General features: G+C 47.2%; 1 protein-coding gene across 1 annotated transcript; it reads left to right on the top strand.

Annotated features, from left to right (window-relative positions):
* The first annotated feature begins 3,180 nt into the window (after window positions 1-3,180).
* si:ch211-220i18.4 (SRSF protein kinase 3) lies at window positions 3,181-7,155 on the top strand. The gene is made up of 11 exons (XM_053849685.1): window positions 3,181-3,200; window positions 3,679-3,782; window positions 4,709-4,817; window positions 5,253-5,340; window positions 5,397-5,481; window positions 5,556-5,659; window positions 5,773-5,973; window positions 6,186-6,293; window positions 6,445-6,514; window positions 6,589-6,681; window positions 6,754-7,155. The coding sequence occupies exons 1-11, from the start codon at window positions 3,181-3,183 to the stop codon at window positions 6,939-6,941; spliced, it is 1,170 nt and encodes a 389-aa protein (XP_053705660.1). The 3' UTR covers window positions 6,942-7,155.
* Window positions 7,156-9,995: the final 2,840 nt, after the last annotated feature.

Raw genomic sequence — 9,995 nt, 5'->3', positions numbered from 1 at the left:
GACAGAGGAACTCAACAGCAGCTTGCCTTTACAGTTAATCCTGTTTAGAACCTCTACCCACCAAGGATGGCAACAGATGAGCGGTTAAATGTGAACAACGGAATGACGGCCTTGTTGCACCTGATTTATTGTTGCAACCTATTGAAAATAAATGTGAGCTGCAGTGGAGCATGAGAGCAGGAAAGCTGGGCCCATAAAGTGTTTACCAGCTGATAAGTATCCCCTGGTAACCCAGTGATCTACATGCACACACGCTTGCTTCCTCCTCCTCGGGGAGCTGGCTTATAATAGCGCTCTGAAAATGGAAAACAGCAACGGCTCACGTTCTCAGCTGAGAGGAAGACCGACCATTACCGACTAAGAATAGAACTTTGAAAGACCTCACCGAAGCGGTTTCACTGAGAGAATTTGAATATTGCTGAGTAAGCTTTAAATAATGTTTGTGTCTGGAGCTAAAAATTGAAAATATGGAAGTGAATATAGAATTCAGTTCAGAGTTTTCAGGATGATATATTCTTCACATATGAACTTCCTCCGTCTGTCATACACACATCCGACTGTACAGTTTTATGTTTCCTGCTCTTGTTCTGCAACATGTAACATTGTCCGTTCTTATCGTTTTACATATTTATATGACTGTTTAGTCGATATATTTAAGTGTTCATTTTCACATATTTGTAGGGAGTTCTGAATTATTTTCCTGCTCTGCAAGGATTCCTCGCTGAGGTGAAGTGAGCTGCAGTGTGAGCAACAACTCCTCTTCACTTCGACTGTGTGTGTTGTGGGTGCAAGTTCTCTACTGCTACTGCCACCTGCTGTCCTATTGGGATCATTGCTATCAACTATAGTTCAATAGCTAAAGGAGGTGTCTTGCTATACAGATGAAATGAGAGGGTCTTCTTGTCTCAGGAGTGGCCTCCTCCACCTGGACCATATCTTGAACCTCCCTACTAGTCTCACCTGGCCTCTTCATGTCTTTGTCATTGGCTGTTTTCCTGTGCACTCCGGGCGCTCTTCACGGAAACCCCACAGCTGTCAGGATCCAAGATCTTAAAGGCTGGGGACGGCGCTCTCGCAAGAGTTTTTAAATATCTCTGAAGGTTTAGCTCCCTGTGAGGTAGTAAAACCAGCAGCTGTCACCGTCCGCTGCAACGTGTCCTCGCCAACTCAAACGGAAACAACCTGCATCTGGACGGTGGAGGAGTCGGACGTGTGCCGGTTGGTCCGCAGGGTGTTTCCATGTTTAGACTTTTGCTGACTGCTGTTACTGGTGCATCAGCTCAGAGACACCCACCCCCTCTGCAGCCAGACGGCGGTGGGAACCCTTCAACGTTTACGCTGAGCTGCAGCAGACCGGTTCCGTCTTTGTGTTTAGATTTGCTTTCTCCAAAGAGTCCTGCCATGCTGAGGAGCTCGGCGCCGGCCCAGGAGCCTCTCGTGTGAGTACGACTCTTCAGACACACAAGCGACTGTCGGATCACATTCATGCAATGGCATTTATTTTTTACTGATATTCCAATAATTTTGAAAGAAAGTTTGTGCCCTGTCTTAAAGTACTGAATATTCAGCCCATTTTCAATAATACTAGCTCCTTTTTACCTCATAAATGTATGAAAAAAAAACAGAGTAAAATCAAAAATAATTTTGATTTAATTCATTTTTTGTCCACGGTGCATTCGTGTGATAGTTTCATCTACTAGAGGTTCAGTTTTAGGCCTTGGAATTAAAAAAAAGTTGTTCATCTCAACAAAATAGTTTCTTTTTTTCCAGAATTTTTTTCTTCTTCCTTTTTTTTCAAATGTTCTGTAATAAAATTAGAAATGGCTTTCATCCATTTATCTTTGCCAAACATCACATGAAGACTATTTTATTTCGGGAAACATCAGATCAAACTGATTCAAACAGCAGCTCCATGACAAGAGGTCCAGTAAAAGAGCTACGAGAACAAAGAATGTTACACGTGGCAAATGGTAGCACCAGTTTCCGAAATGCAAAACTCCACCGTCCATTTCTCATTCCTTCACCCATAGAGACCTCATGATCTCTTTTACGGGTGAAAGGAAAAATGACTTGTATGGTTTACAGATCACGCGTGAGAGTTGCCCCATACGTAAGGTCAGGTTTGAATTGTCGGCGCGTATGTGTTGACTTGGAGGACAGAGTAGGGAGGTGACCAACCAAAGCCCTCGACTCTCAACAGCGCCGACCCAATCGAAGATCAATAATATTTACATCTGACCAGTGACAGTGGGTCCAGCCCAGGCGAAACCAACCAATCCAGCAAAAGGATCGTGTGCAGGGTCTGATCAACCAGGGGCTTAGTCTCCATAGCAACTGACACACCAACCTTTGAGGCCAAGGTGTGAATTTTTCACCTCTCACCCCCTTAATCTGGAATAAACAGGAGCCCAGTTTTTTCCAGCGGTTGCCGGTTAATGCCTGTGAGTCACTGTAGTTTGTCAGCAGATACTGATCCGTAAAGTAGTCTTTTCTCACAGTGTGTGTTCTACCTTGGTCAGAACACCTGTGTGACCCAGGCGTCACCAGTCAGGGACGTGCACAGATGGCCCTCTCGTGGTGCTCAAGCCTCGGCCATGGAGGACTAAGGAGCCCACTATTCTTTGGTTGTTCATAAACTAAATCAAAACGTTATTTAGTGCCATATTTCGCACTGGCTCAAGGTGAAATGTGTGACAAAGTGTTACACCACATATGAACTGGCAACCTTGTGACATCTATCCTCTACGCAAGGGCTTCTTAACCTTTTTAATCTCGGGGCCCACCTTTTCCAGAACAAATGGGTCCGAGTCCCATTCAAGGATCTGATTTCAGTGACTTGATGTCATTTGTGTTCAATAACCAGACACGCAAACAGACCAAAACCTTGTGAAATGACATGAAACCATGTGATCAGATATTTGTCTTGGAAAAGTCCAACCAGCAGCAGAAGCAGGTGCAAGTCATTTTCTGTTGAGAAAATTGGAAAAACTGTGCGTCATGAATGAAATTCCGAGTCAAATAAATGTAATAAAACGATGTCTAACTATCATATTCTTTTTTCTATTCCATAAATAAAGAGGCCCCAAATGGTGAAGAGTTTGTGCTGTTGGGGGCGCCATCATTTCAAGATCACACATTTGACACACTACTGCCACCATAGGGGGCGCTCACGGCCCAACCATGAGCGCCAGCCCTCCCCAGTATGTCTGTGCATGTGCCTGGCTCCAGCCCTGCGCCCAGAGCTTGTGGTGATGCTCGCTGGATCAAATATCTTGGTGTTCATCTCACTCCTCTTAGAGACCAAAACAACCCCGTGAGTGTTATTTCCAGACGCCCAACAATCATCTCACGATCCATGCAGTGATCCGGTTACACACAATTGATTTATAGTTGGTCCCAAAATAGAGGTACCTCGGCTGCTGCTGCCGCTCTGCTCCGGTAAATCTCAGTGACTCTTCTTGAAACAACTCTGCTATGTGGCCAACCTCCTCACTGTTAACCATGTCGCCACCCATCTGACCGCTTGAGGACTCTCACGGTAACGCTCACTCAAGTCCAGATTTGTGAACGTTTCAAGGGCAGCGAGAAGTGCCGTGGAAAAATCCCGCCGCGGCCGCCTTGGGAAGTCCGAGAATCTGGTCGCAGTAAATCAAACGTCCTGTCTTGTGCGTGTCGCAGGAGGAAAGCTGGGTCACCTCACTGCCCAGAGGTCCTTGGGGGCCATGAGCAGCTGGATCTAAACGACAGCCAGGACTCTGAGGACCCCAGAGAATACTGTTCCGGTATGACAGTCTCCTAACTCTTCTTGTCATCCGCAGCTGCCACCGTTAATGCGGTTTAATAGGCCGGACCTCAGCCCTCTGGCGGGGCCTCAACAATGAGTCCCAACATCTCTTCATGGAGCTTCAAGATCCAGCTGGAAATACGGACCACGCCCTCGGCCCTCCAAGTAGAACCCAGACTGGAATTGGATTCGCCCATTCCCTGCCTTCCGCCACTGCCTCACATTGAAAAAAAAAAAAAAGTCAAAGGGTCCTGGAACTGAGAGACGAAGGCCTGTGCATCATCGTCTTCATTTTTCAGTGTCCTGCTGGCACATTCCAACATATTAGTCACTGCAGACACGCTGTAGCTGGAAGGAAGTTGTGCGGCCTGAAATAGCTGCGGTGCCACATTTTAATATCTAAACACCAGATGACAAATACATCCTGAGTCACGAAGCATGTTTGATTATTCATAGAGCAGGAAAACTCCCCGCGAAGATGAGCTCAGTGGAAAGATGAAATTCGAATGAATGAGTCTCAGGAAAAAAACAGCCCAGTAGATGAGAGCTGCAGGAGAAGCTGAGGGTGAGCTGGACCTTGATGTCCACTGTTCATGGGGATCGTTCCTTGTCTGCACTTCCGTCCACACTATAGGAGGTTTGTCAGCTGTTTCACATGGGAGTCCGAAACAGTGTTCCAGAGCTCAGTAGATGGCACTCTAGGTTTCATTGAAATGGTTGTTCAAATCCAGCAGAGCGCCATCCAGTGGGCTCTAAAGATAAGGACACTGTTTCATGAAGCCTCATCTGGGCATCACTGGTATTTTATCAGCAGAATGCAGTATCTAGGTCAGATATAAATATGAATATATCTGGTGTTAAAGAAACGTATAAAGAAACATGCTTCTGTGTTGGAAAATGATGGTAATTCCTATGTTTTCTCAGGCGGCTACCACCCCGTCCAGATAGGTGACGTCTTCAACAGAAGATACCAGGTGCTATCCAAACTGGGTTGGGGGTACTTTGCCACGGTTTGGCTCTGCCAGGACCTCAGGTATCCCATAAATGCAATAGATACGTAGAAAAATATTCAGTCATAAAACACGCACACGAAGAAAAGCAGGTCGACTAAGATGTATGGATGAAATATTCAGTGAAAAGAATCTTAAAATTAGATTTACATCAGAAGTAGGGGGTGATAAATCAAGTCACAGCTGAAATATTCACTAACTTTTTACATTCATAACCAAGTTGATGTGATTTTGAATGGGTTTTTTGAGAAGCTGGATCATGGTTTTAATCTCAGACCTGCCGTTTGGATCAACTAGACATTGATAAAGAAGCTCCTTGTGCTCACCTGAATATCAAACATGATCATTTAACCTTACAAAATACATAAACACTGCGACTTGTCTTCCTGCTGCTTTTACAGCTATGTTAGCGGCCTAGCATTTTAGCATCGGTAATTCTTGTGCTTGTTGTGTTCCAGGTTGGTGCGGCGTGTGGCGGTGAAGGTTCTGAAGAGCGGTGACGGCTTCACTCAGGCGGGCCAGGACGAGCTGGCTCTTCTTCGATGTGTAAGTCCGATCCGCCACACTGTGCAACGGCGGCCTTTAAAAACTCTCCTCTTCAGTCCAGCGGAGCGAGTCGACACCCTGCATCCCAGAGAATCGTCGGCCTGCTGGATGAGTTCAAGCTAGCCGGGGTCAACGGAGTCCGTATCCTCTTTTAGAGCTTAGCAACGGAGTATGAGATACAGAGGAGTCATGTTAGTGTCCTGAATGGCTACTAGATATATGCCTGGTTCTGGAGCTCCTCGGTCCAGATCTGAGAAGCTGGCAGCTGTGTTCTGGAAGTCCACTGTCTCGGCCATTGGCTAAACAGATTCTCACTCAGGTAGAGACCTTTTTCACGATGTGCATCCCGCCCCCTGCTGGTGTTACGAAAGTGTCACCTTTACAGGCGGATGTTTCTTCTTTTTAACATCGTTCCTGTCTTTCCTCATGAAGGTTCTTCAGGGTCTGGACTTCCTTCACACTCACTGTAAGATCATTCACGCTGACGTCAAGCCGGAAAATATTCTCCTCTGTCTGGACCAGCCGTCCCACAGATCACCTGGTGGGGGCAGCAACTTCCTGGGCAAAATCGAGGGACACATTCCGCAGGATGTACAAGTGAAGATCGCAGATCTGGGAAGTTCCTGCTGGGTGGTGAGTCGCTGTAACGGATGTTTTGATGTCACTTAGCTAGTGAGGCTTCATGAAACAGTGTCCTCATTTCCGGAGCTCTCAGTTTCATTGAATAGGTCAGTCCAATCCAGAGATGTCGGAGCAGAGGGTGCCATCTAGTGGGCTCTGAAGAGGAGCAGGTTTCATGAAGCTTCATGAGCCAGTCCAACCCGCCTTTGTTTCCCTCTGCTCAGTACAAACACTTCTGTGAGGAGATCCAGACCCGACAGTATCGTTCACTCGAGGTGCTGCTGGGCGCCGAGTATGGCCCTCCTGCTGACATCTGGAGTGTAGCATGCATGGTGAGAAACAAGTCTCTCAAATGTACATGTACGATGGCGGAAACAGCCCGCCATCATGTCGCTTGACCTTCCTGGTGTGTAGTCAATAAGCTCGGTGAGTCATGTATTGATCAAGAGGTGGCGATACTGAGGGAAGTGGGTTGCTCCTCAGGCGTTCGAGATGGTGACTGGAGACTCTTTGTTTGAACCCAGAGGGAGCGAATCCTTCTCGCTGGAGGAAGGTAGCGCTTGTCCTGACACACGCAGACCAGTGTAAAATTTCAGTGTCTGTTTACCTGAACTCTCTTCTTCTCAGACCATATTGGCCAAATCATGAACCTGCAGGGTAAAATCCCGCCCTCCGTCGTCATGTCGGGGAAATACTGGACCTCTTACTTCAACCGCAGAGGTGAGACTCCACATGTTCAACTGGCAGCTTCTACCAGGTCGTGTTAACTGGCCCCGGCCTTTGCTCCACCAGGTGACCTGAACCGAGTGGGTCCTTTGAAGCGATGGAGTCTGTACGACATCCTGGTGGAGAGGTACCACTTCCTGCTGGAGGAGGCGTCCCACTTCTCGCACTTCCTCCTCCGCATGTTGGATTATTACCCAGAGAGGAGGGCCACGGCTGCAGAGAGTCTCCGCCACGCTTGGCTCACGTCCTCGTGAGCGCTCGCGCAGATGCTCACCAGCTGTCACTCACACTCGTGAGACAAACTTTGGAAAAGTTTCACCGCCTTCCTCTCAGCATTTTCATATCTCAGGGATTGGTCATGACTAAAGCACTTGTCCAGTGTGGTCTACAGGAAATGATTTTGATGTCTAATGTCAATTGTTATTTTCACTTTGGTTTGCTTCGCCACAAGCGAGCACGTAAACAATGGCAGGGATTGTCAAATACATTCGCTCCATTCAGAGTGTTCTATCACTGCAGGTGGCATCCAATTCAAACGGTGAACATTCCTACTAAAGGTAATTCAGAGCTCTCCTTCTGTCTCACACGCTCCAGGACGCTACTGCCACCTGCTGTCTCATTGAACTCATTGCTATCAATGATATTTCAAATGCTAAAAAAGACAAAAAATCTGTGTATCAATTTGAATTTGAATTTTTCGTCTTCATCTTTACAAGTGCACTAATGTCACTTTCCTCCCACTTGGGAGCGTTGTTTTTGTTGTGAGTTCCCACCGCAGTCCACACCTGTCTTTATATATATCCGTGGTTTGGGCTTCTACACTTGACTCTTGCTTGTGATCCGGACTCTAAAGCTGGACTGAGCTTCTGGTTTTGCCTTTAGACTGGATGGTATTTTGTTCCTGTAACTAGTCACACTGCCTTTAGGCGAGTTAAAACGACTTGAAAGACCTGAAATATTCTCTCAGCTTTCAGGTCAAATTCTCCCTTTTTTTCTTTGTTTTTATTGATGAAAGTCTGAAAACTGCATTCACTCACGGAACAAAACCTGTGAACATCATGAGTCCAACCGAAGTAAGGTAGACTGTAGTGCTACAATCTGTTCTGCCGTGAATGTACTGTACGTGTTGTTGAATTCTTCTGATACTGCAGTGGATGTCATGCGGCTGAGGACATAAATTGGCAGGAACGGTGGCGTCCACCATGGTCGCACTCGCTTCAGCGCGTCCAAATGGCTTCTCTGACCAAGAGGTGGGCTGTGAAGGGTGGAGGGGGGTAGTTTGTAAAGAAGGGAAATCATCAGACAATGCACACGCCACAATGACAGAATGGCCTCGAGCACTTGTGCATCGCCCAAATCAATTAATGTGACCTGAAGTGAAAGGAGGACTCGGGCACGGCAGTCCGACCCAAAGCCGTGGCAGAAGCAGCCTCTCCAGAAAGCCTCCCCTGGTTCTGAATGAACGGATACCTGTGGGCGGGATGACAAGCTGCATTGTTCACGGTTCCTCGGGTTCTTTGCTTGAAGATCTGGTTTGGGAAGCCGACGATGAATGTGGTGCCCCTGGTGAGCTCATGCAGTCTGAGGTACTGCTCTTGCTGTTTTGTCCAGAAACCCGTCCAGGTCCATCAAATACAGCGCTGTCGCTCAGCTCCGTCAGTGATGGGTTCCCTCCCAGAAGAGGAGCTACCAAACACAGCTCTATATTTGCTGCATGTGGAGTGATGTTCACGCCTCAGTCATTCAGAAAAAAGCAATAAAACAATGTTAATTCAGATGAAAGAGACGGTGCTCTCTGTCATACACTGACCTTTGGGTGTGTTGCTGTTGTCCTCAGAACTGGGATGTTCCCAGTGCCGCCATTGAAAGCTGTTAGAATCCTCACCACCTTGAGAGCGCCATCCAAGATGGCTGCCCCAAACGTAAGCAGGATGGAGAAGTTCAGGAAACACCTTTGTGCTTCCTCTTCATCTGTGGGGTTTCTTGTTCTAAACCGAGCGCCTACTTATCAAGAAGGTGCTTCTAATAGGACAACGCACGCTTCAGTATGGCTCCCATGGACGTCGCCATCTTCTTTTCTGACCTCCTTAACTGGAACACCATCTATGTCCAGCTGAGACTCCGAGGCTCAATGAGCATGTACGATGAGAGTGAGAATGAGTTCTGTTCCATACTTCCTGTCTGCCAGAGACGGTTAGAAATAACTGGGTTGCTGTTATTTCTAACCGTCTCTGCCGGTTATCCAGAATTCAAAGAACTGTAGTTACATTCGGAACTGACTCCAATATCAATGTCATCGTTTGATGAAGGGGATTTAGGCTTCTAAATGAATAAATTGTCCTCCGTCACCACTGACTCACAACACGGACACTGCTTTTCTACCTCTGTTTTTCGATCTTTCTTCGGAAATTTCAGGAACTTGACGTTCATAATCTCCTCCTGTGTCCGCCTGTGGAAGGGCATATCTGGAAAAGTTACCTTTATGCATCCAGATTGGAACTCGCTTTGTTGCAGATCTAGTTTTTTTTTTGTGTGTAGTTTAGCTATGGGGGGCCGCATTCAATGAGTTGGCAGTCCCGAACTGGCCCCCGGACCTTGAGTTTGGCCTTTTGTTTGTTTGTTTTACAGCTTACCAAAATTCCAAAATGAATAAATTCTGAATGCGAAGCATAAACACCCTGCCATTCTTCCCAGACAAGAAGTGCCTGCCTGCTGTAAACAAACGATGGTGAAGAGTTCAGCTCACCAGAAACAGAATTCTACCCACTCATCCATCCTTCCCTTGTGTTTTCTGGAATTGCATGTGCTCCACTAACCACAGACTGCCTCCGCCTCTAACTCCAGCAGGTCCTGCCGGGGGCCCGGCTCCAGCATCTGACCAAAGGACACGGTCCTCCCAACGATGAAGGAATCCTCACCATGGTGGACCTGGAGAATTTGAACCCACGTGTGGAGTGCAGTGGATGTGAAAGTCACCGAGGGCCGGAGGCGTCGCCACCCTCTTCCTTTGCATGTGTGTGTGTGTGCAGTGGCCTGACATTTTGGTGTTACTGCATCACTCTGGCGGAAGATTAATTACATAAACAGTAAGTTTCAAATCTGCCCTTTTTTTCACCACCATAATCCGTGGCATCCTCTGCTTCGTGAAGTTTCAGGTCACCGTCACCTCACAAGAAGAAATCTGGCCCGGACTGAAAGCCAACCCTCAGATGTTTGGAGAAAAGGTAGGGTGACGCTGTAACTGTCTCTTCCATGAGTCGCTGTTCTAGAGCTGTAGAGGATCAAACTCAGTCAAGACTCCTCTCTCC

The sequence above is a fragment of the Synchiropus splendidus genome, chromosome 18 (assembly GCF_027744825.2).
Source record: "Synchiropus splendidus isolate RoL2022-P1 chromosome 18, RoL_Sspl_1.0, whole genome shotgun sequence".
Taxonomy (NCBI): Eukaryota; Metazoa; Chordata; class Actinopteri; order Syngnathiformes; family Callionymidae; genus Synchiropus; species Synchiropus splendidus.
Note: the sequence above shows the minus strand (reverse complement) of the source record. Positions and strands in the feature narration are given on the sequence as shown.

Bases quoted from the DNA above. Each gene is read 5' to 3' on its own strand.
- si:ch211-220i18.4 (XM_053849685.1), top strand. From the start codon at position 3,181: ATGAGCGCCAGCCCTCCCCA. The intron at 3,783-4,708 runs GTATGACAGTCT...ATGTTTTCTCAG, and splicing joins CCCCAGAGAATACTGTTCCG to GCGGCTACCACCCCGTCCAG. The intron at 5,482-5,555 runs GTATCCTCTTTT...AATGGCTACTAG, and splicing joins AGCCGGGGTCAACGGAGTCC to ATATATGCCTGGTTCTGGAG.